Here is a 22021-nt window from a genome sequence, read left to right as displayed (position 1 = left end):
GGGGGGAGGAAAACCCCCCCCCAAAGGAAATTTTCCTTTTGGGGAAGGGGGGTAAAAAAAAACCCGGCCCTTCCCCCCCCCCCCCCCCCCCCCCCCCCCCCTAAAACCCCCGGTCACTCTAGCCTAACAGCAGCCATAGCACGCGCGCGGGTTCACCCGATCGACGAGCCGGCTGGTGCCGTGAACACCAAACATCACGGTCCCCAATAGCGCACACGGATACACGAACGGCACGTCGGCGGTCGCGAGGGGCCGCTCCGGGAAGCTGGGGGATGGGAGAAACAGGGTTAGGGTTTCGGGTCGCGGCTCACCTGGAGGCGGAGGGGAGGAAGCGGGAGAGCCGCAGCATCGTCTCGTCGCCTTGGTGGTCGCGGTGGCGGAGGGGAGGGGAGCGGAGCGGAGCGAGCGCCGGAGAATGGGGGAGTGAGCGAGTTTCGTCTCACTGCGGCGGCAGGCCAAGGCGCCGTCTGTCTCGGGGAGCGTGTAGGCAGTGGGGACGTCTTTATGGGCCGAAACCTAAAGATGGGCTGTGCCCCTCTAAAGCCCAGAAACCAGCCTCTTGTTGCGGGATTTTTTTTAACAAAATATGTACACAGATTAGGCATCATTTGAGAAATTTTAAAGATTAAAACTCTGTCGCCCAAACAAAGGGTGAAATCTTCGGAAAGTGTCTATTAATGTTGCAGAATTAGGCCCATTCGATATGCGACACCTTCCAAGATAGCCATTCGTGTATAAAATGTCCAAGATAGCCAGAAAATTCTGAAACATTTTATTGGAGTATAAAATATATATAATGCTACCTTCGAGTTCTACACAAAATTTTAGCCTCCTACGATGACAAGAAAATTCGCTCAATTTTTCCATTTAATTTGTGATTTTAAAATTCGCTTGAGTTCAAATTCCGTGGAGCACTTTACGATACCATAGATAGTATATACACAGTACCAAAATAAAATCATAATTTTGTGTTGACTATATGAATGACGCTATGGTGATCTAAGCAAGGTAAAACAGTATTTTTTTTTACTTTTTTACTTGCAAAAACATAATATTTTTATATTTAAAAATGGCCTAAACAAAGGGGCCTATGCGAATCTTACTGCAAGTCTGCAACTGACGTGGCAGCCGTAAGTTAGCTCCGTAGGACAACGAGTTTGCTTGATTCACGGTGTATGGAGTTTATTCTCACTGACACGCAAGCTACCAGTAAAATTATGGTAAATCCTTCAAGTAGATAAAGCATTACCCGTGCTTTTCCTTTTACCCTGGCTCAATCGTTTACCACTGCCAGTCAGAACAAGAGCACTGCTCTTCCAAACACACTCGATTGGATCAACTCGAAAGAAAGAAAAAAAATGTACACATAGATTGTGTGCATAATACTCTTTCTCTTAGGAAATGTGATGTCAGGCACCACAAATTTGTTTATTTGAGGGGAGAAAATCGTTGAACCACAAGTATACGTGAGAGCTCGATTTGCTCGTACATTGAATCACTGATCTACAGATGCTCCATCAATCATGGCTCTTGCTCTTCTTCTTGCTTCCCTGATTCAATTTTGCACGCGAGTACGATCCATGGCATTCCCCTTTCTTTGAGTACACCCGCGATTGCTTGGACGAGGAAGATTCCTCAAGAACTCGATCGGCTTTACAGATCGTCGCATGCATTAACATTTCTTTGCGCATCCTCATGCGTCACAAAGATGGAGCACGAGACTAGAACGTCCGGGAAGGAGAAGTGGGGCTAGCTCAGTTGGATTTCTCGGCCGGCGGGCCGCAGAATGCCTCCCGGTTGGCGGCGGCGCCGCCGCGGACGCGGAAGTGGGCGAGCGACGGCGTGCTGGTCGCCGCTACCCTGTTCTCGTCGCACAGGAACTCCCGCCCGCACGCGCGCTCCACCTCCCGCTCGTAGTCGTGCACCAGCACCTCCGTCTCCGCGCCCTTGGTCCGCGCCATCACCGCGGCCGAGTAGATCGCCGACATCCTCCCCGGTGACCCCTCCGTGAACCTTTTATTACATAATAATCATCAGCTTATTAATTGATCGATCCAAGAAATAAACCAAGAAATCGTTGCCACGTACCCGCGCGGGCCGTCGACGAGGATGACGTCCCAGGCGACGTCGTAGAGCTGGTTGGGGAGGTCGTTGATGGCGAGGCGGCACTCGGAGAAGAGGAGGTTCTGGACGGGGCGGCACTCGGCGGCGCGCGCGGTGCGGGCGGCGTCGAGGAGGTCCGGGAGCTCGCGCACCGCCGTGGCGTAGGCGACGTCGTAGGCCTCCAGCCCCGGGTGCCTCCCCTCCAGGTGCTCCACGTAGTATGGGTTCTCGTCCAGGAACACCGTGCGCCCGCCGTGGTTCAGCGCCCGCCACAGCGGCGTCTCCGCGCCCAGCCCGAACACCAGCAGGTTGCACGGCGCGCGCCGCCGCAGCACCGACGCGATCGCCCGCACGTCCGGCTCCGGCATGCACCCCGACGTGTTCCCCGCCGCCGCCGCGTACTGCACCAGCGCGTCGAACACGTACCGCGGTAGCCCAGCCTCCGCCGCCGCCCCGGCCGCGCCGCCACCGGAAGCCGCCGCGGCGCCGACCGTGAACAGCGTCGCCTGGTACGCCGCCGCGGCCGAGGCGCGCGCCGTGGAGAACACGGTGAGGAGGGACACGCAGGTGAACAAGGCCAGGAAGGCCACCAGCCACAAGCACCGGGACCAGATGGGCGACGCCGGCGACGTCGACGCCGCGCCGTTCGCCATCTTGTTCGACGACGTGTGCACGACGAGCAGCCTCGACCCGGCCATTGCCTTCATCTCCTTCCTCCTCCTCCTCTGGCCGTGTGTGCTTGTGTTTGGGCTCTGGAGTGAATGAATGCTAATGAGGTTTAGTAGACGAGGCTGGTGTGGAGGAAATGTTAGCTCACACTGACATTTTCAGGTGAGAGATCAGAGTTGGCAAGGAATATAGTGGAGGTTGGGATGGGATGGGGGTTGGGGCAGACAGCAGGCCAAAGCTAGCTGAATTAAGCAAAGTTAAGTAAGCTAATGTTGGATTAGTAGTTGGCATGTTTGGCAGGAAAGCAAGCTCGGTTAAAAATTGCTCGAGGGTTGCAATTGCAACCAGCAGGCTTTGCTTCAGAGTGGCTCAAATTTGGGTAGGTTTTGATGGCGCTCTTTGATTTTGACATCAAATCTTTCTCGCACGATAAACTATAACCATGTTTTGTTTAAACTAGTTCTAGAAAATGAAAATGAGCACAATCAAAGACCATTTGAATTGAATGCGATACTTTTTTTCTCAATTTTGGCAGGATATTTAAAAAAACGGAAATCTTTCAAAGTTCCTACCATTGAAATGGGAATGAGCTGAATGTGAATATTCCCTCTTCCCTGAACAACCTAATCATGATTTTTTTTCTTAGGAAGAGCGAGGACACATGGCTTTCGGGTGTGGAGCACACAATGCCAATGTGCCATTATCTGATGATAGAAGAGCATCAGAAAATGACAGCAGATTTTAGAAGGGCAACCAGCAGCTTTCTGGCCATCACCAGACACATGAAACAAAAGCAGCCAATACAGCATTATCAGGTCTGGTGGGAAAGAAAATGCTGATGAAAAGGAGGCTGAAAATTTCTCTGACTGATCGCAAGATGCTATCAGCAAACACTTAGAATGGAAGCCACGGGAGTGACAGGGGCTAAAGTTTGCAGATAGGAGGTGCCCGTCAGTCTGCTGTATCTCTCCGTTGCCTTCAAGTGAAGCCTCGGCAAAACCGGGCATGAAACACGCATTGCCCTCCCTTGCGCTACCAATACCATTCACATTTACAGGAAGTAATTCGAAGATGCGACAAAAAGTTGTTCACGTCAGTAACAATATCATATGAGCATCGGTTGGTCATCCAAACAGAAGATTAGTTGATAAAGAGATGCCAAAACATAAAGCGAAAACAATCTTTACATGGTAGCAGGTAGGGATGGCAATGCTCCATCTCCATGGCAGATTTCTCATAAATACAACTGGTAATCCCAGTTTTCGATTCAAAAGTCAGGAATAGAGGGAATACTATCAGTTCCATACTTTCTACCCAGCTTAACTTTTGCGGTGTGCAAGCTAACCGCAAGAAAATTGTTTCGCCACATTCAACTACAGGAATTTAATGACCAAGCCAAACATCTCAACAACTTCCAATTTCCATCAGCAGAATGCACAGACACCATGGGATTGAGATGGAAACTTATAGTTCATAACGTTTGGCACTGGCAATGTATTGGCTTCGACAAACAGAAGATGCATCTCTGGCATCCCTGTGGTAAAGCAGCGGTAATCGGAAGTGAACCAAGTTTTTACAAAATCTCACGGGTATCATGATCACCGCCAGGTGTGACCAAAGATTACCACAGCAAGATGTCAGCAGGATCATGCAGTCCTGCACCAGTAGGCCAAGTGCTCATCCTTACGAGATGTGCTATAGAGCCCACCACATTTCAGGCAAATGAAGCTGCTTCCATCGGCAAACGCATCCAGGATGATCTGCTTCCTTCCACTCACAGCAAGAATGCAGGCCTCATCAGAATTCAGCATATCCACAGGGTCTGACCCAGGTCCTCGTGGAGGATTAGCATTTGATGACTGAGCCTCTGCTATGGCACATTGAGCAAGCAAAGAGGCGAGCTCATCAACACTTGGAGTGGCTTGCAATCTCTGCGTGTAGAGTTCACACGCACGGTCCATAGTTTGGATGAGAGCTTGTTCACCACCTTGTGATCTTATGGCCAGGAGAACCTGCATAATTCCATGAGTTCAGAATCAATATAACACAGAAATAAGACTTCATGAAATGGGATAAATGAATCTTAATTAGATAAGGTAAATTTGGAAGGCTAAATTAAGTACCACAAGATCCATCATAATCATCATCATTAAAAGCAACAGTATTAATAAGGCATCTAAACAGACGTCTTCCAAAAAACAATCAAAATGGAAATTATGCATCCAAATACAATTTGTCAAATTGCCAACCTTTGATTAATTACCAGAACAAACCTACAATGTTACTAAAGGCATAATTTTATATTGCCAAACTGTTGGTCCGAAAAATCAGTTCCACTTACTGACTTACATACACACATAGCTAGGGTGCAGGCAGGAAGCACTAATGACAATACTGCAATGTTGCAGTTGAGAAGTAAAGCATTTTCCACTAGTCCACTACTTCGATCTTCAGAAAGGTTGAGCATTTTCATTCGGTCCATGTGATGCATCAGGTAGGAATAGGATGCTATATATGTCCAATGCAAACAGGATATGGAAATTCCAACACCACCGCATCCAATACATATGTAGTAAGATTTGGTTAGTCCTATATTGTCCTGTGCTCCTGTCCCAAATTAGCACCCTGTAGACTTTACCAGGGTAACAAACACTAATTATCAGGTGTGACTTTCTTCTTGTTCAGTTTTTCCCACCTATATTTTTTAGTTTTACCCATTCCCAGCTATAACAGGTCTTGATGGTCATTTTTAACAGCCCAAATCCAAAATGGTTGGCATGAACAGGAAATAAACATTATCAAGTGTACCCTGCCTGTATGAGATAGGGAGCCACTAATTTTGCAAATAATATAAGATCCTACGACAGTTAAGGTGCATCAAAGCTGTCATTGAGTTGAGCTCAAACTCAATCACATGTTAAGCATTTTATCTAAAACAAATGGTCCCATGAAATAGTAATAGTTTGTTCAACAGAAACATAACATTCACCAAACTTGAAAATTTCACTAAATGACGGAAGCAAGACATGTTCCTCAAGCTCAATAGTCAACACGACTTGGCTGCTTGACCAGAAGTTGCACATCCCAGCTTTGGGAATGCTCAGACAAATTACAGTCTTGAACTCTCCATCATAAACAACATTTATAGTTTAACTACTTCTCCAGATAAAATGCACACCATAATGGAAGGCTCAGAAGAATCATTAAAATTCCATGGTACTTTAAAAAAATGGAAAACAATCAATTTTCATGTTAACAGAGGGGAAAAGGAAAAGGGGATTTCGATGACATGACACTCCCCTAAATCAAGTTTCAGACATGCTGAACATGAAGCCACAATTCAGTGAGATATGCGAGTGACAATGTCTCATCCTACTTTTAGAGAGGTGTCATATCCTCGAAAGTCCCAAAAGTAAATACAAAGTATGCATAGTATATGGATGGAATTAACTACAGCAATTCATTGGGTAAATACAAAGTGCATAGTCTACGGATAGAATTAACGTGCATAGCCTATGGACAAAATTGACTACAGGAATTCCTAGGGGGCTTCATAAACAGCAAATTTTATGGGAATGCAAGAGAAGGTAAGGCAACTTTCCACTTCACATAGGATTGACAAAATGTTACCGTCTTTTACAAATTTAAATTAAATTTTAGGTCATGCTACTAAATATATTAGTTTAAGACTACCACTAAGTCACAATGACTATTTGTAAAGCCATCTGGATAATCAGATTACTGATGATAGTCACTACATTTTACCTGATAATTCATTCTCTGGACTTGAAACAAAATGGGGGAACAAACTCTAATAGAAAGGACATAGTGGAAATGGAGATTGTATTGGGAACTTACCACTTACCCTAATCATCAATGCATACAATACAAATAGAGCTAGGCATTCTATCCTGCGGTGCAGCCTAATCAGCTGGTGCCATCAAATCAACAGGATCAACATTATAGCACTAGAACCTGATAGAATGACAAGGATCAGCTCAATCGATTTTCATTACACCGCACGTGTCTGTCCAGAACATGTACGGTGTTTACTCACTGCTGTACCGGCAACGCATTCGTGAATCTAAACTTTAAAACAGGGAGGAGCATTTTGTCTGTGAAGACTATGCCCAATCAGCATACTGGAAGTACAGATTCTGGAACCACATATTTCGATAAGCATAAGTTACAAGAGCTAAATATGAAGGATAAAGGAGTATTTAAGATATGTGCATAATTCCATGCTTTCCCTTCTACCTCTTCTTCAGGAGAGGCAGACGAATACTCCTTTTTTGCTTGCCTAAGAAACAGGTAGACAGCAGACCGAAAGGGATAGCTGCAAAAGCAACAAGGCACCCAAGCACCTAACCAGGATCCTCTGGAACGAATCACACCTAACTAATCCCAAACCCTAAGGCCTAGAACGGATCGCACCTAAACCCCCTTTGTTCTCTCCGCGCAAAACCTCAAGCCGGATGACGCCATGGAGAGAACTAACGACCCCAACCGAGATCGAACTGGGGGAATCTCACCGCGAATCCGCCATCGTCTAACCGAGCGATCGCTCAGCCTCCGATCCGATGAGTAGCATACGAGACGCAAATCCAGAGAATTCCCCATCCCATCACCCGGGGGGATGGGAACCGAACAAACGCCACACGCAGCACGAGAAATGGGGACGAAACGGGAGAAGGGGGAGGGAGAGAGGTCTCACTCACCGCCTGCAGCGCGAGGGACGGCTTGCCCTCCTCGAGCAGCGCGCGGGCGCGGGACAGCATGCTCCACCCCTCCCCACCCGCTGCCAGCGCCGGTGCCGGGGGCTGGGCCGGGGATTGGGGCGCGGCCTCCATCTCGACGTCGGGCGGGTCCATCGGCGGCGCCCCCGCCTCGATCTCGCTCGCCGCCTCTCCTGTGCGTTCGCCGCCGGGGGGAGCAGAGCAGTTCGCTGCTGGCTGGCTGGCGACGGCTGCGGCTGCGATGCCACGCCTCCAGATGCTTCCAGGTGGGCGTGGGTGGCGGCTTTTATGTTCGTCTGGTTCTGGAGAAAGACGCACAGGAACGGAAACTGCCGCCCGTTTTCCTTTGCTTGATAAACTGCTTTGACGTTTGTGAACACCATTCAGGTAAAAGTTTGGAAATTGCTTCGAATTTCTTAGCACGAAAGTGTATAGCAAAGATGAAGCAAATATGCGGGTGTACTAATTTTAACAATTATTTTGTCACTATGATTTTTTCTTAGGGTCAGAAGTACATATCTTTATTGAATACCGTCCAAATTACTATTCGTTTTGATTTTTTAGTTACATAGCTTTTGCTATGCACCTAAATATATATCATATCTATATCCAAATATGTAGCAAAAACTATGTACTTAAAAAAGTCAAAACGAATAGTAATTTGAGACGGATGTAGTATATCATAAGATATGATATTATGGTATCATAGAAGTGAAAAATGTAACTACAGTGGCATAGATAGCGTACAGATAAAGCTAAGAGCCATTAGATCATGTGATAGGATATCCAATTGATTTTTGCTTTTTACCAATTTTGACTTTGTAGCCACAAATATGAATATCCATGTACAATCTCATGAGCAAGTTATAAATATCTTATATGGATGGCATACACGAAATAAAAAAATGCATTCATCAATAAAAAAGTATAGATACTTCTTACAAATTTATGCACATCGACAAATGTCATAAACATCATAAAAGAGGTCTAAGAAAGAACACTGACTAGCTAAAACTATGAATATAAGTGTCTAGTTGGAGACTCAAATCCGACTGATCAAATTTTATCACCAAGAAGCCTAACGCCCAGATCACTTTAGGTTATCTAACTAGAAGGTGATACCTGTAACTATAGTGTAAGGTTTTAGTTGAGAGCGCTCATCGAATGCTTGTTTGATAGCAGTTACGCTGCAAGTATATCTTAAGTTGCACGAGTATGTACATGAACTGAATATATAGGCATATATACTTTTATTGTAAGCAACTTTATCACTGATTCAGTAGTTGTTGATATCCTTTTTGACCTTCGGTTACCTATTCTGACTAGAAGGTGATATTTGCAATTATAGTGTAAGGTTTTAGTTGAGAGTGCTCATGAAATACTTGTTTGATGACAATCTTATACGATTCTTGCATTGCAAATATAATTATGTTGAATGAGTATGCATATGAACCTAATATATAAGCATCTATACTTTTATTGTAAATAAATTTATCATTAATCCAGGCCACACTATATGGAATCCTTTCCCATCTTCATTTTAAAAGAATGTAATATAATCAACTATAAGTACGCAAAATAATAGTACCACATCGAATATTTATTTTCCTTCTTAGTAAACCATCAAATAACTATAAGTACTTGCAATATATAATATATATGGTAGAAAAATCCATTAGAAGGTTTTAATATCTATTTGGATCTATTAGTACTAATAATTAGTTGGCTAATAGTTAATAGGTGCTAATTATTAGTAGGGACTGCTACTCCTTCCTTCATTTTTTTAAGACGCACACACATATCAAGATTCAAATTTTACAATTTTTATCAATAATTTAACATTAATTTTTTATTTTTATAACGTAACGTTATATACTCTACAATAATTATAAGTTTACAACTATAAATAATATAATATAAGATAAACGATTGATCAAAGTGTAATCTCATATCATGCTTTATAAAAAAGAGAGTATTGTGAAAGGATCTCTAACCTTAGTACCTAGTAGATCCGGATTCGATTTCACGTGGGAGCAAATTAAACGAGTTTGGAAACAAAGAATTATAAAAAAAGTAGAGGCTTCCTGCTGACTTCAGTTTAAAAAAAGAGGAGTATTAGTTTTTTTAAGGACGAGGAGGAGTATTAGCTAAGGTGGGCTGACTATTAAACAGCATTAAGCCCCAAAAGAGACAGGCCCTTTCAGCCCATCTTGGCATCTTCTCCCCGATACCATGTTGCTCACTCACTGACAGCGTGCCGCTGGCTCTGGTCCGCCACCGCTCGCCACGGCCGCGTGCAGCGCGAAAGCGTTAGTCCACTCCGAACAGGCTCGACAGGGAACAGGAAGCCAGTGCACATCCCCACTCCCGCGCGCCGCCGGCGGCGGCGGCTATGGCGGAGCTGCGGCACTCGACGGCGGCGCGCGCGTCCAACTCCCCCGCCAAGCGCGACTCCGACGCCTCCGCCGCGTCGTCCCCATTCCTCGCCTCCCCCTCCGCCCGCGGCACCCGCGGCGGCGGCGGCGGTGGCGACGGCGGCGGCGGCGGCAAGGACGCCCACCGCTCGTCCCCTCTCCTCCCGCACCACCACCCGAAGCGCGTCCACCTGCTGACGTCCCCGTTCCGCTCCCTCCTCGCCCTCGAGGACCCCAGGTCCCCCGCCGCCTCGTCCTCCTACCGGATCCTGCTCGCCATCCTCGCGCTCCTCCTCGCCGACGGGGTGTTCTCCGCACCCTTCCTTTGGTCCCGCCTAGTGAGCTCCTGCCCCCCTCCCGTATCTTCCCAATGCTATTCAATTTCGTCAGGATTCCGACTTGCCTCTGACATTCTGTTGCTGCTGCTGCTGTTTCCCGTCTGATTCTAGAACACGCCTTACTTGTGCCACAAGGAGGGGATCACGCTTCATTGCCCTGAGGTGAAATGTGCTTAATTGCGGCAAGCGTTTTGGGACTCGTGCTTGCGTCAGGAACATTTGATTTTAAGAATTTCTGCTTTGGGTGCAGACGAAGGAACCCCCTTCGCTGTGGGAGAATCCACGTGCTGCCACTGCATCTTGGAAGCCCTGCGCAGAGCGACGCAGCGATGAGCCCTCAGGCAAGTCCAACATTCATGTTGCTTGAAGACAACAATATAGCATTTATACTGCACCCAATCACTTAAGGTCAGCAACCTAGATAGTGCAATTTTTGACCTCTTGGATTGACTAGTGTTTACTTTGATGTGGCAAGCAATCTGATATGCCTGCTAAAACCTGAATTTCCAATTTTTCTTGAGAACACGCCAATTTTTATCCATAGTTCCATGTTAGACACGAGACTTATGGCACATAAAGACCTCGTTATTTGTATAAAAATTATGCATTCAAGCATCATCAACATTCGTTTCCCTTCATGATTTAGCCCTGATGGGTGATGATATCATGTATTTCTATATCATGCAGATGTCCCATCTGAGAAAGAAACCTCTGGGTATATTTTTATTCATGCCGAAGGAGGACTAAACCAGCAACGCATAGCTGTATGTATGCACCTCTGTTTCCCCATACTTCCTCTCATAGCTGTTCGTGTTAGTTCTGAATATCTGTTTTGATGCTGCAGTATCTTTTGTAGCCTAAGCTTAAATTTTCTGATACCTGTTGATGTCCTCAAATTTTGTTACATGAGAATTTCACCTGTTAACACGTCTGTTGAACAAGCACAATTGCAATATGCTTTGGTATAACCTTGTAACTCCTTTTGATTCCTTGTGTTTGCAGTGACCTAGTAATTTTTTTAGAAAAACACTGTTGTTTAATACATATTAGGATCCTTCCTGTGCAGATCATGCCTCTTTCTTGACCAGTGTTTATTAGTTTTCTAAAATACGTAGAGTTTCAGTTACTCTTCTCAAAAGGAAAAAAAAGTTCAAGTAGCACCAGTGACCCATCAGTTAATTTCCCATATTTGGTGTTTTTGGCTTCTGCAGATATGTAATGCTGTTGCTATTGCTAGGATAATGAGTGCAACGCTTATTTTGCCAGTTCTGAAGCAGGATCAGATATGGAAAGACCAAACGTAAGCACTGTTCTAAGTTCATTGAAGTATATTTCACTGCTGTTATTTAGGTGACTGTTCTATCATATAAAATCTGGTTCATTGATCTCTAGAACTTTTATCTTCTAGAAACTGAACATAGCATTCAACTATAGAACATTAAAATGAACTTCCATTCTTTCACCAAAGCTGCAATCTCGTCAGAGTTGTTGAAACTTGAAAGTTGAAACAGCTGTTTTAGGTCTTACTTCTTGTTAATTGTCAGAAATCCAAGTGTTCGTGTTCCAAATATCTGTAATTGAAATACTTTAGCTAAGTAGCCATTTTCTAGGGAAAAATATGCAGAGTGATTATCTGTGTAACATACATCTTTACTGAGTATTAATTTCCTATAGAATATAGAGGATGATTCCATTTTCTGTGCTGTTACTTAATTTTCAAAGTACGTGCTTCTAAATGTGGCTGCCTCATTTATCATGCTTTTCCTATGATTACGGTATATTGTCTCGTCGCAAGAACGTCCTGATCATGGGCTGTACTAGTGAAGCTGTGATTACTGGAAGAAAAGATATGCATAGTTGCTTAATTGATCTACCAAACGTGCAAAAACGTAATTTTTTTACTGGAAATTTTGCAGCCATTGTTATGTAGATCAATTTATAATTGATAATTGATAAATCAGCTAAGAAACCCTTGATTTTGTGATGTGGATATATCCAAACTAGTCCAACACCAAATCATTTTTGACACATTTGAAGTAGTTCCCGTAGTGATAAAATTTGCAAGCATGGAAGTTTGCAATATGATGTACGGTAGGTCTAAAGTTTTCTTGGTTCCATACTGGCACTGTATACTGAAGTAATTGATATGAGATACGATACAAATTCATGATTTCCTTAGGCACTTTTACCTCATTTGAGCCCTTTACATATGTTGTGTTTTGCTTTCTGACATATTGGCTACATCGTTGAGAGATTTGCCTTTTCTGCAGGAAATTTGAAGATATCTTTGATGTTGATCATTTTATAAACTATTTGAAAGATGATGTACGCATTGTCCGAGACATCCCAGACTGGTTCACAGAAAAAGATGAGCTTTTCACCAGCATAAAGTAGGTTCTACATTTTGGCTTACTCATTGTCTTAACCACCTTAACTCAGAAATTGATGTTGCTATATGCAAACACTGTTGACATGGAACTTTGTGTATTTTTCATCTAATATAAATGCCACCGTGTATATTTTCTTCTAATACTGTAATATGAATGTTTGAGATCAACCAACTCTATTATATTCGAGTGTTTTTTTCTCTGTATGACTGATCTTTTGTTTCTTCATAATATGTATTTAATTATGTGTCTATAACAGGCGAACTGTGAAGAACATTCCAAAATATGCATCTGCCCAGTTTTATATTGATAATGTACTTCCAAGGATCAAAGAAAAAAAGATAATGTCCATTAAGCCATTTGTCGACAGGTTGGGGTAGGTAAACATTCAATTGCAACCATTTTTGTAATTTATTCATTCATTCAGTTTGTAATTCAGAATATCCAATCAGCTTCCATGATGTTGGAAAGGGAGCTCTAAAATTTATCATATGCTTCACATAGGAATGGAAGAATCTTAACCTAATGTTAAGCTTCAAATTTCAGGTACGATAATGTTCCGATGGAGATTAACCGGCTAAGATGCAGAGTCAACTACCACGCTCTAAAGTTCCTACCTCATATTGAAGAAATGGCTGATAAGCTTGCAGCAAGGATGAGGAACCGCACTGGCAGTATAAATCCATACATGTAAGCTATAGTTAACTACCTTCTATCCAATCTAGCTGAAGTTTGGCAGTCTCACTTTTAGTTCGCAATCAATATCGGCACTTCTTTTCAAGGGCTCTTCATCTGAGATTTGAGAAAGGGATGGTGGGCCTTTCGTTCTGTGATTTTGCTGGCACGCGGGAGGAGAAGGCGATGATGGCTGCTTACAGGCAGAAAGAATGGCCAAGGCGTTACAAGGTCACACAAACCTTGAGAAACCTGCTGCATTTGAGTTTTTATTCTCCCTAACCACACGTGTTGTGCCATTTTAACAGATTCCTTTTGTTTTGTGTTTTGTGTGCAGAATGGATCCCATCTATGGCCACTGGCGCTTCAGAAGAGAAAAGAAGGGCGTTGTCCTCTTGAGCCCGGTGAGATTGCCGTGATCCTGCGAGCGCTGGGGTACACGAGTGGAACACAGATATACGTCGCGTCAGGGCAAGTGTATGGCGGCAAGAACCGGATGGCTCCCCTCAGGAACATGTTCCCTAACTTGGTAAGCTCAAATCCACAGCTCAGTAGCAGTGCATTTTTTCGCAGTATTCACAAAGACAGAAGCACACTGTCTAAGCATTGTGTTTCCTTGAAGCCATGAAACATAGATGCCCATTCCTGAGACCAGACCAGGCAAGCCATGGTGATGGACTGGTGGTGACCTGCATTTGCTCATCGTTGCAGGTGACGAAGGAGGAGCTTGCGAGCGCGGAGGAGCTGGCGCCGTTCCGGCGGCACGTGACGAGCCTGGCGGCGCTGGACTTCCTGGTGTGCCTGCGGTCGGACGTGTTCGTGATGACGCACGGCGGCAACTTCGCCAAGCTCATCATCGGGGCGCGCCGCTACGCGGGGCACCGCCTCAAGTCGGTGAAGCCGGACAAGGGGCTCATGTCCAAGTCGCTCGGCGACCCCGACATGGGCTGGGCCTCCTTCGCGGAGGACGTGGCCGTCATGCACCGCACGCGCACAGGCCTCCCCGAGCCCACCTTCCCCAGCTACGATCTCTGGGAGAACCCGCTCACGCCCTGCATGTGCAGGGCCTGAGCCTGACTGTGAGCCTCTCTGTCTGAGGTCCTGAACCAAACACCTTCTCGAGCCCTCCCCCTAGCATTAGTCAGTAGTCCCTACTCACTGTCCAGCATTCAGCAGAGCACTCCCCATCAGCAGCTATGCTTCCATTCCATTAGTTCAGCATTTGCTGTTTCTGTTATGTTGTGTAGGCCTAATCTGTATTCTCACATAGATCAGTTCTGGCTCAAAATGTTCCAAGAACTTGGACATAGAAGTGAAGATAAATATCAGCAATATGCTCTCCAAACTCTGTTTTAGGTTTGCCAAACTTAATCACTAAATTGCTAGTACCATAATTCCGCAGAGGCCAGAGAGACGTGAGTAGTTTTTTTTTCTTTTGAAAATATGACGCGAGTGGTACTCCTTTCTTCTTCAATGCTATATTTTGATCGCTAATAGCTATATTATGATCTATATAATCATAGAGTTGACATTATATGAAAATGCTTTTTAAAAATAAAATTCAATGATATCAAATACGTGTGATGGAATATACAGATTCTTAGACTACATTGGTTAAAATTAGTTTACGTTTCGAGTTACATTTGAAGTAGCAGGAGTAGCAACCAGTAATTTGGCTGCAGACAGGATGTGGACTAGAGAACTCGCTGGTTGTGACGCCTCTTTCCACGCGGCAGCACGGCAAGGCCATGCAGCCTCTGTGCTCGACACGTCCTCCTGCCCCTCGAAGCACTCCAAAGTTATTTAGAACTCGATTTGTTACTCAGTTCTCGAACAAGCCCGGGTCGCTAATCTCGCGCACAGAAGAGACGAGCAGCTAGAGAGAGTGGTCAGCAATGGCGCAGCTGAGAGCACCCGCCGACGAGCAGCGGAAGCAGGAGGCGCTGCACGGCGAGGAAGACGACGACGTCGTCGTCATCGACGGCGGCGGCAACGAGAGCAACAAGAAGGCGCGCGCGGGGCTCTGCGGCGTGCTCCGGGAGCGCAAGGTGGTGGACCTGGCGCGCGCCAAGCGCCGGCTGGTGGAGGTGCCCTACACCGCCACGCTGGCGCACACGGCGAACGCGCTCCTCGCGGCGCCCGTCTCCGCCGTCGCCGTGGCCGCGCCGCCGGGTCACTGGATCGGCGCCGGCGGTTCCATGATCCTCGAGTCCGACCCGGCCACCGGCGCCGTCCGCAAGCACTACATCGGCATGGTCAACATGCTCGACATCCTCGCCCACATCGCCGACGCCGGCGACGAGGCCGAGGCCGACGGCGAGGAGGCCGTCGACCTCTCCCGCCGGATGGCCGTCCCGGTGTCCTCCGTCATCGGCCACTCCCTCGAGGGCCTCACCCTCTGGACGCTCCACCCGAGCACCAGCGTGCTGGACTGCATGGAGACGTTCAGCAAGGGGGTGCACCGCGCGCTGGTGCCGCTGGAGAGCTCGGCGGACAACGTGGTGGCGGTGGAGCTCGTGGAGTCCGCGCCGGGGTACCGGATGCTCACGCAGATGGACGTGGTCAGGTTCCTCAGGGCGCACGGCGCGGAGCTCAAGGGCGTGCTGTCGAGCACCGTGCGGGAGCTCGGCGCCGTCAACGAGGCCGTGTTCGCGGTCGCGGGCGGCGCCAAGGTGATCGACGCCGTCAAGGCGATGCGCGCGGCGTCGCTCACCGCCGTGCCCGTCATTGACGCCGCCGCCGTCGATACGGAGACCCTGCAAGATGTGAGTGCATCAAGCTCCGACGAACACCTCGGCGATAACTTCTCCCTTGCCTATTTCCTGTTCAAGAAATTCTGTCGTTGCGTGCTGTGCAGGGGATGGGGAAGAAGGCGATCGAGACGTTCTCGGCGACGGACCTGCGGGACTGCCCGGTGGCGCGGCTGCAGCTGTGGCTGGGGATCAGCGTGACGGAGTTCAAGAGGAAGGTGGCCGAGTACCGGGCGAGCAACAGGCCCGTCGTCCCCGGCGCCGACGCCACGGACACCGGCGTCCGGGACGCCGACACCCCCGCGGCGGCGGCTGCCATCGCCACTGATGAAGAGCAGAGTAACGAGCCGCAGCCGCTGGTGACGTGCTCGCCGGAGAGCACCCTCGGCGAGGCGATCGAGGCGGCGGCGACGAGGCACGTGCACCGGCTGTGGGTGGTGGATGAGGAGGGGCTGCTGCGCGGGGTCGTGTCGCTGACCGACGTCCTCCGGGCGGTGAGGGAGGCCGCGCTCGGCGAGGACCGGGAGCTGCACAGCATCGTGTCGTCCTAGAAGTTTGTTACTGAAGTGGTTTGACTCCAAAGTGCGCACAGATACACTACGGTTGGGGTGACACCCCAGTCGTGTTCGTCGGCTAGTTTTGTGTGTTGCGCGTGTCTTTGCCTCGTTCTTGGTCGCCTTCACGCCTTCGTACCCGAGAAATTTCGATATTTGACACTCGATATGCTCGTCTCACTGGACTTGTTTTTCAATTCGCATGCTTTTCAATAGTTTTCAATTCGCATGCTTTTCAATATTTGAAACTCCGCACGTCGATTTATGTTTCTCTTCGTTTTGAGTCATGTTTCTCTTCTTTTTTCTTCTTCTCAATTTCCATCTTTTCTTTTTATTTTCGGTAATGCTGTAGTCCGGCAGTACGATGGGCAGTCAAAATATCGGACTCATCCAATGCAATAAAAAAATATACATCTCCACAACTCGTTTGACTTTCCAAGCATTCTTATTCTTTCACTCCCTATTCTTTCCACGATAAGCTTCTTCCTTACTCATCTAGCTCGTCCACGCCATATATGATGGTGAGGCTGCAGTCGAGTGCAGTGGCCACGCCCCACGAATTCCTTAGCAGTGTGCCCTCAGGAGGCTAGAGCTCCTATTGCGTGCTCGTCGCTGACCTGTGCTAGCGACCTGTGCAAGCTGCTCCTGTTCGCACCAAGAGAGATTTGAAGCCATAATTTCCGGACGCTGAGCTGAGCCTACTAAGTACCGGTTGGGAACCTCTAAGGCGGTACTTGGGAACCCCTAAGGCTAGTAATAATGCGCTATTAGTAACGTGCTAGTAATGGGAACCCCTTTAATACTCTTTAATACTTGGGAATCCCTTTAAGATAGATTTGAAGCGCCATTAGAACCTGTACTTAAGAGAGATTTAAGAGAGATTTAGAGATTTGAAGCGCCAGTGGTACCGGAACGGGAACCCCTTCTCGCTTTCTCGCAACCACTAAGGGATCCTTGGTACGAAGGAATCCTTGGTACGGTTAAAGGATATTAAAAAATTAAAAAAAAAGAAATCCTCACCTGCAAAAAAAAATCCTGCCCGCACCCCGGCCCCGCATCCGCCTCTCCTCCCGCCACCCCGCATCCGCCTCCAACTCGGGACATTCGTCCCGCCTCCAACTCTTCAAATTAGTACCGGCTCAAAAAATTAATGCCTCCAAGAGACGCAAAAAATTAATGCCTCCAAGAGACGAATGTTCAAATTAGTACCGCTCAAAAAATTAATGCCTCCAACTCGAGACGAATGTTCAAAAATTAATGCCTCCAACCCGAGACGAATGTTCAAATTAGTACCGGCTCAAAAAATTAGTACTGCCTCCAACTCGAGACAAATGTTCAAATTAGTACCGGCTCAAAAAATTAGTGCCTCCAACCCGAGACGAATGTTCAAATTAGTACCGGCTCAAAAAATTAGAAATTAGTACCGGCTCAAAAAATTAGTACCGGATCAAATTATAACCGATGTTCAAATTAGTACCGGGTCAAAAAAATTAGTATCGGCTCAAAAAATTAGTACCGGATCAAAATGCAACCGATGTTCAAATTAGTATCGGGTCAAAATGCAACCAGTACTGAGTAGGTTCCCTCCTCGGTACTGAGTAGGTTCCCTCCTCGCAACCACTAAGGGATCCTTGGTACCGGTTAAAGAATATTAAAAAATTAAAAAAAGAAATCCCCGCCTGAAAAAAATAAGGGATCCTTGGTACCGGTTAAAGGATATTAAAATATTAAAAAAAGAAATTCCCGCTTGCAGAAAAAATAAAAAAATCCTGCCCGCACCCCCGGTCCCGCATCCACCTCTCCGCCCGCCACCCCGCATCCGTCTCCAACTCGAGACGAATGTTCAAATTAGTACCGGATCAAAATGCAACCGGTACTGAGTCTCGGAATGAATGCTCAGTTTTCCAGTAGTCAAGGCTACCATGCCGCTCCCTCCCGTACCAGCGGTCAAGCCACATGCTACCCCTACTGCTACCCCTACTCCTGTGCTGCCGAGGAGGCCAATAAGAAGGGAACACGAGGGAGATGTGGTGTAACTGCATTATAAATACTTGAGAGCTTTTGATATGTTGTCCTCTATATAATGAGAGCTTTTGATATGTCTTCCTCTAGGAGGAGGAAGACTATAGGCATCGAGATTTTCTTTTGATATGTTGTCCTCTAGAAGAAGGAAGACTCCATGTTGATAGGCATCAAGATTTTCTGATGTTGCTGTTGGTATTTTGAGAGGTTGGGATTAGGTTTGGTTGATGTTGAACTAGATATTTTTTTTTGCAAGAGATTGATTTTGAAATGTCCAGTTCTATGTTTGATTTTTTGATGTATTTGTAATTTGATTTTCCGATGTATTGTAATTTGAGATGTTAGGATTAGTGTTTGCTAATGTTGAAGAAATCAAATTAAAATGTTACAACCGTTTTCCTTACATCGGAACAAGTGATATGTTGCATTAGTCTTTTCTCAATATTGCAGAAGGTATTCTGGCATGTTTCAGCAGTTTATCTGCAAAGTGAAGATTTCTACAGAAATAGAGGACGATATGTTGCGTGAAACATCTCTATGGTGGGAATTTGATTTTTTAGGATTGGATGGTATGGATGGTGGTGATTATTTTGAATGTTCAATGTTGCAAACATTGTTTTCATGTATTGCAACGGATCGTTCAATGGTAACTTTCCAATCGAACGTCGGACGATCGTTTCTTTTCTCTTTTCAGCTCTAGTGAGAATGTCCCTACTTTTATCATTTCCTCTCCCGTGAAGAACATGTCGCCAACCCAGGCGGGCTGCGCCGTCGCATCCCTGTGCGAGTACCGTCAGGCCACCAAGCTCTGCGCGCCCTTGCCGCTTCCGGCCACGCCGCCGCTCCTTTCCAGCCTGCGTCGATGGCGGGCGGGCGCAGGCACTAGGCCACCCACGCGACCGACACCGGTGGCGTGCGGACGCAGGTCGCTGGCGGAGGTGGCGCGCAGCACAAGCGACGGGCGCAGGCTTCCTTGGGGCGTACAGGGAGGCGGTGAGCGGGCAGAGGCAGCTGTGTCGCGCTCCTCGCGGATGAAGGCCAACAAGCCTAACTTTCTTCTGGTCGTCAGCACCACCGGACACCCACCATGCAAATCCGGCCAAACAAAAGCACCAAATCAGATCCGTCTTCCTTCCTTCGTTCTATTTTAGCTGTCTCTGGTTCCATGGGTGAGCTTCTCTGGATCTAGGGGTGAGCACCATGGTTGAGTTCGTGAAGTTGGGAAGAACGACTAGACCAAGGAAGAAGAACCAGTGGAATTGTAGTTTTGCTATTAACGTTTTTGAAACTTGCAAATCATAATAATATGGGTATTATTGTCCATCCACTAGGGCTAAAGAAAGAAAAGAATAAGAAATGATGGAAATTGAGAAAAAAAAGAAGAGAAACCCCTAAATCAAAACAATTTATGTGCGGAGTGTCAAATATTGAAAGGCATGTGAATTGGATGTCAAATCCAATCAAGCGTTTTGTGTTAAATATCAAAATTTCTCTTCGTGCCGTGTCGTTGGCAATTTGCATCGTTTTACACTCCTATACTAACCAACGGATACTAGATATTGTACATTGGCGATGACAACGGGAAGGATCGAACAATTTTGTTCTTTTGAACGTATAAACGATGGAACATTCTCCAAGCACATCGTAACCATTCCAGCGAAAAGTGCATCAACAGGTAAGGCTAGATCCCTGCATTAATGGGTAACGCCAAGGGGAAGTCGTGATCTCTACATACGTCGTACGTCGTACCGATTCCCTCCCATCTGCTTACAAATGGGCCAGCCAACCCTGTCCATCCCCAAATTCGCAAACCGCCCGCGGCTCCCCTACCACCACAACCTAATGGCGCGTTTGGGAGCGCTCCTCGCCAAGCGCTCTGCGTGCGGAGCCGGAGCCGTGGAGCTCTTTTTTCTCCGCCATGCAGCCCAAAAACGGCTCCGGCTCCTCCTGCAAATGCTCAGAAGCGGCTCCTTCGGTGTGACCGTTTGGTGCGGCTCCAGCTTCTTCGTGCTGGAGCGAACGTGCGAAGCTGGAGCCGAAACGCTCCCAAACTCGCCCTAAGTCCTAACTACCTCCTCGTCGGCTCCCTGCCGTAGACTAAACTCACCACCGCTACAATATCTGATAGGTGCGATGGATCCACGCTTGCGCAGGCTCGGCACGTCGTCCATGGCGGACGTTGACCGCATTTTGTGGACCACGACCCTGCCACCATACGTATCAACATGGACAAGAATGCCCGACTTGTCGACACCGTCGCGATCTACGAGAGGATCGCATCCAGGTCTTCAACCTGGAGAAGGGTATTGTCCTAGGTTACCTCCTGGAATGCCAACTTGGTGGCTCTGCAGGTGAAGGAGGCTTCTCTGGTCGCCTACAGCGACACACTCGTCACCTCGAGGGAGCAGTTCTTTGCTAGGCCTTAGACTGTATTAGGTGATTGTTTTCATTCTCTCTTCTTTTCCTCATTCTCTCTTCTTTTCCTCCTGTCTCCTTGCTTGTTGTGGCGTTATGTCTTGTCGTGTTTGCACTCTTTGTTCTCTCTACTTAATGTATGCACATTTTTTTAAAAAAAGCTATGCACATCTTAAAAAAAGTTGAAGTCGAGCAGGTCATGCATGCTGCCGCCGGCGAGATGGACACCTCTATTGGTACGGTGAACGCATTGTCGAGGATAGATCCCAGTACCTGCAAGGATAGAAAAAGATGAATTTCTACTTGAATTCCCTTGTAATTCTACTAGAACTTCTACCTTGTAAAACCGATTAGTAATCCCGCCCTCTGAGTATATAACGGAGGTTAAGGGTACCTATATCGGCAAAACCACCTCAGGACCATAACCAGAGCCAAGATCACCAAACAACACCTAAGCGCAGGGAGCAATATACAACACCCCAAACAGAACGTAGGATATTACGCTACTCTGGCAGCCCGAACCATTATAAATCTGTGTCTTGTGTCCTCGCTTTTACTATTGAGTTCTAGGTTCAACGATCCACCACTAATCAATCTACTACCTCGGGATATTTCTCGACAGGTTTCTGGGTATAAAACACCGACAAGCGGTCCGTGAAAACTCGTGACCATATTTGCCACCTAGAGTCCCTCCTTGCACTCGGCGCGGGCAAAGTGGCAGTAGGTCCTTCGATCAACAACCGAGCATTGGATCAGGAGCAAGTGATCTATCAGGTAAGTTTCTGAATCCGTGCATGTTGCGATTGTCTATGTTTCTGACTCCTCGATACGTTCGGGGGCAATTAATGCATGGCTAATTGTGCGGGGATTCTCTTATTTGTTGGTGCTGGGATTCCATGGCTTGCGGATTCTGACTCTGGATTCGTCGATTTGTTTTGACTCGGGGATTTTTACTTTC

At 46.9% G+C, this 22021-nt stretch overlaps 5 protein-coding genes across 5 annotated transcripts in view; 2 read left to right on the top strand and 3 right to left on the bottom strand.

Moving 5' to 3' along the window:
• LOC101786875 (single-stranded DNA-binding protein WHY2, mitochondrial) overlaps positions 1–463 on the bottom strand; it is a 3563-nt gene extending 3100 nt beyond the window's left edge. Inside the window, exon 1 of the mRNA XM_004951779.2 lies at positions 312–463. Within this exon, the coding sequence (XP_004951836.1) occupies positions 312–349 (38 nt within the window). The 5' untranslated portion in view covers positions 350–463. The remainder of the gene's footprint in view (positions 1–311) is intronic.
• Positions 464–1350: 887 nt separating this feature from the next.
• On the bottom strand, positions 1351–3064 carry LOC101752727 (protein IRREGULAR XYLEM 15). The gene is made up of 2 exons (XM_004951780.4): positions 2089–3064; positions 1351–2013 (listed from the first exon to the last, which is right to left on the bottom strand). The coding sequence occupies exons 1-2, from the start codon at positions 2808–2810 to the stop codon at positions 1755–1757; spliced, it is 981 nt and encodes a 326-aa protein (XP_004951837.1). The 5' UTR covers positions 2811–3064; the 3' UTR covers positions 1351–1754.
• Positions 3065–3920: 856 nt separating this feature from the next.
• Positions 3921–7809, bottom strand: LOC101753139. Its single transcript, XM_004951781.4, has 2 exons — positions 7491–7809; positions 3921–4784 (listed from the first exon to the last, which is right to left on the bottom strand). Exons 1-2 carry the CDS (start codon positions 7641–7643, stop codon positions 4419–4421), a joined length of 519 nt encoding a protein of 172 aa, XP_004951838.1. The 5' UTR covers positions 7644–7809; the 3' UTR covers positions 3921–4418.
• A 1939-nt stretch (positions 7810–9748) lies between these two features.
• Positions 9749–14670, top strand: LOC101753543 (uncharacterized protein At1g04910). Its single transcript, XM_004951782.3, has 11 exons — positions 9749–10260; positions 10372–10422; positions 10511–10601; positions 10948–11024; positions 11472–11560; positions 12531–12650; positions 12907–13023; positions 13194–13337; positions 13430–13553; positions 13660–13851; positions 14034–14670. Exons 1-11 carry the CDS (start codon positions 9901–9903, stop codon positions 14391–14393), a joined length of 1725 nt encoding a protein of 574 aa, XP_004951839.1. The 5' UTR covers positions 9749–9900; the 3' UTR covers positions 14394–14670.
• A 343-nt stretch (positions 14671–15013) lies between these two features.
• Positions 15014–16790, top strand: LOC101753965 (SNF1-related protein kinase regulatory subunit gamma-like PV42a). Its single transcript, XM_004951783.2, has 2 exons — positions 15014–16087; positions 16180–16790. The coding sequence occupies exons 1-2, from the start codon at positions 15218–15220 to the stop codon at positions 16621–16623; spliced, it is 1314 nt and encodes a 437-aa protein (XP_004951840.1). The 5' UTR covers positions 15014–15217; the 3' UTR covers positions 16624–16790.
• Positions 16791–22021: the final 5231 nt, after the last annotated feature.

This window comes from Setaria italica, chromosome I (genome assembly GCF_000263155.2).
Source record: "Setaria italica strain Yugu1 chromosome I, Setaria_italica_v2.0, whole genome shotgun sequence".
NCBI classification, from domain to species: domain Eukaryota; kingdom Viridiplantae; phylum Streptophyta; class Magnoliopsida; order Poales; family Poaceae; genus Setaria; species Setaria italica.
Note: the sequence above shows the minus strand (reverse complement) of the source record. Positions and strands in the feature narration are given on the sequence as shown.

Excerpts from the sequence above, each read along its gene's own strand:
- LOC101753543 (XM_004951782.3), top strand. The coding sequence starts at position 9,901 with ATGGCGGAGCTGCGGCACTCGACGGCGGCGCGCGCGTCCAACTCCCCC. Across the intron at positions 12,651-12,906 it reads GAGCTTTTCACCAGCATAAA|GCGAACTGTGAAGAACATTC; the intron begins GTAGGTTCTACA and ends TGTCTATAACAG. Across the intron at positions 13,024-13,193 it reads CCATTTGTCGACAGGTTGGG|GTACGATAATGTTCCGATGG; the intron begins GTAGGTAAACAT and ends TTCAAATTTCAG.
- LOC101752727 (XM_004951780.4), bottom strand. The coding sequence starts at position 2,810 with ATGAAGGCAATGGCCGGGTCGAGGCTGCTCGTCGTGCACACGTCGTCG. Across the intron at positions 2,014-2,088 it reads CTCGTCGACGGCCCGCGCGG|GTTCACGGAGGGGTCACCGG; the intron begins GTACGTGGCAAC and ends ATGTAATAAAAG.
- LOC101753139 (XM_004951781.4), bottom strand. The coding sequence starts at position 7,643 with ATGGACCCGCCCGACGTCGAGATGGAGGCCGCGCCCCAATCCCCGGCC. Across the intron at positions 4,785-7,490 it reads CGTCCCTCGCGCTGCAGGCG|GTTCTCCTGGCCATAAGATC; the intron begins GTGAGTGAGACC and ends GGAATTATGCAG.
- LOC101753965 (XM_004951783.2), top strand. The coding sequence starts at position 15,218 with ATGGCGCAGCTGAGAGCACCCGCCGACGAGCAGCGGAAGCAGGAGGCG. Across the intron at positions 16,088-16,179 it reads ATACGGAGACCCTGCAAGAT|GGGATGGGGAAGAAGGCGAT; the intron begins GTGAGTGCATCA and ends CGTGCTGTGCAG.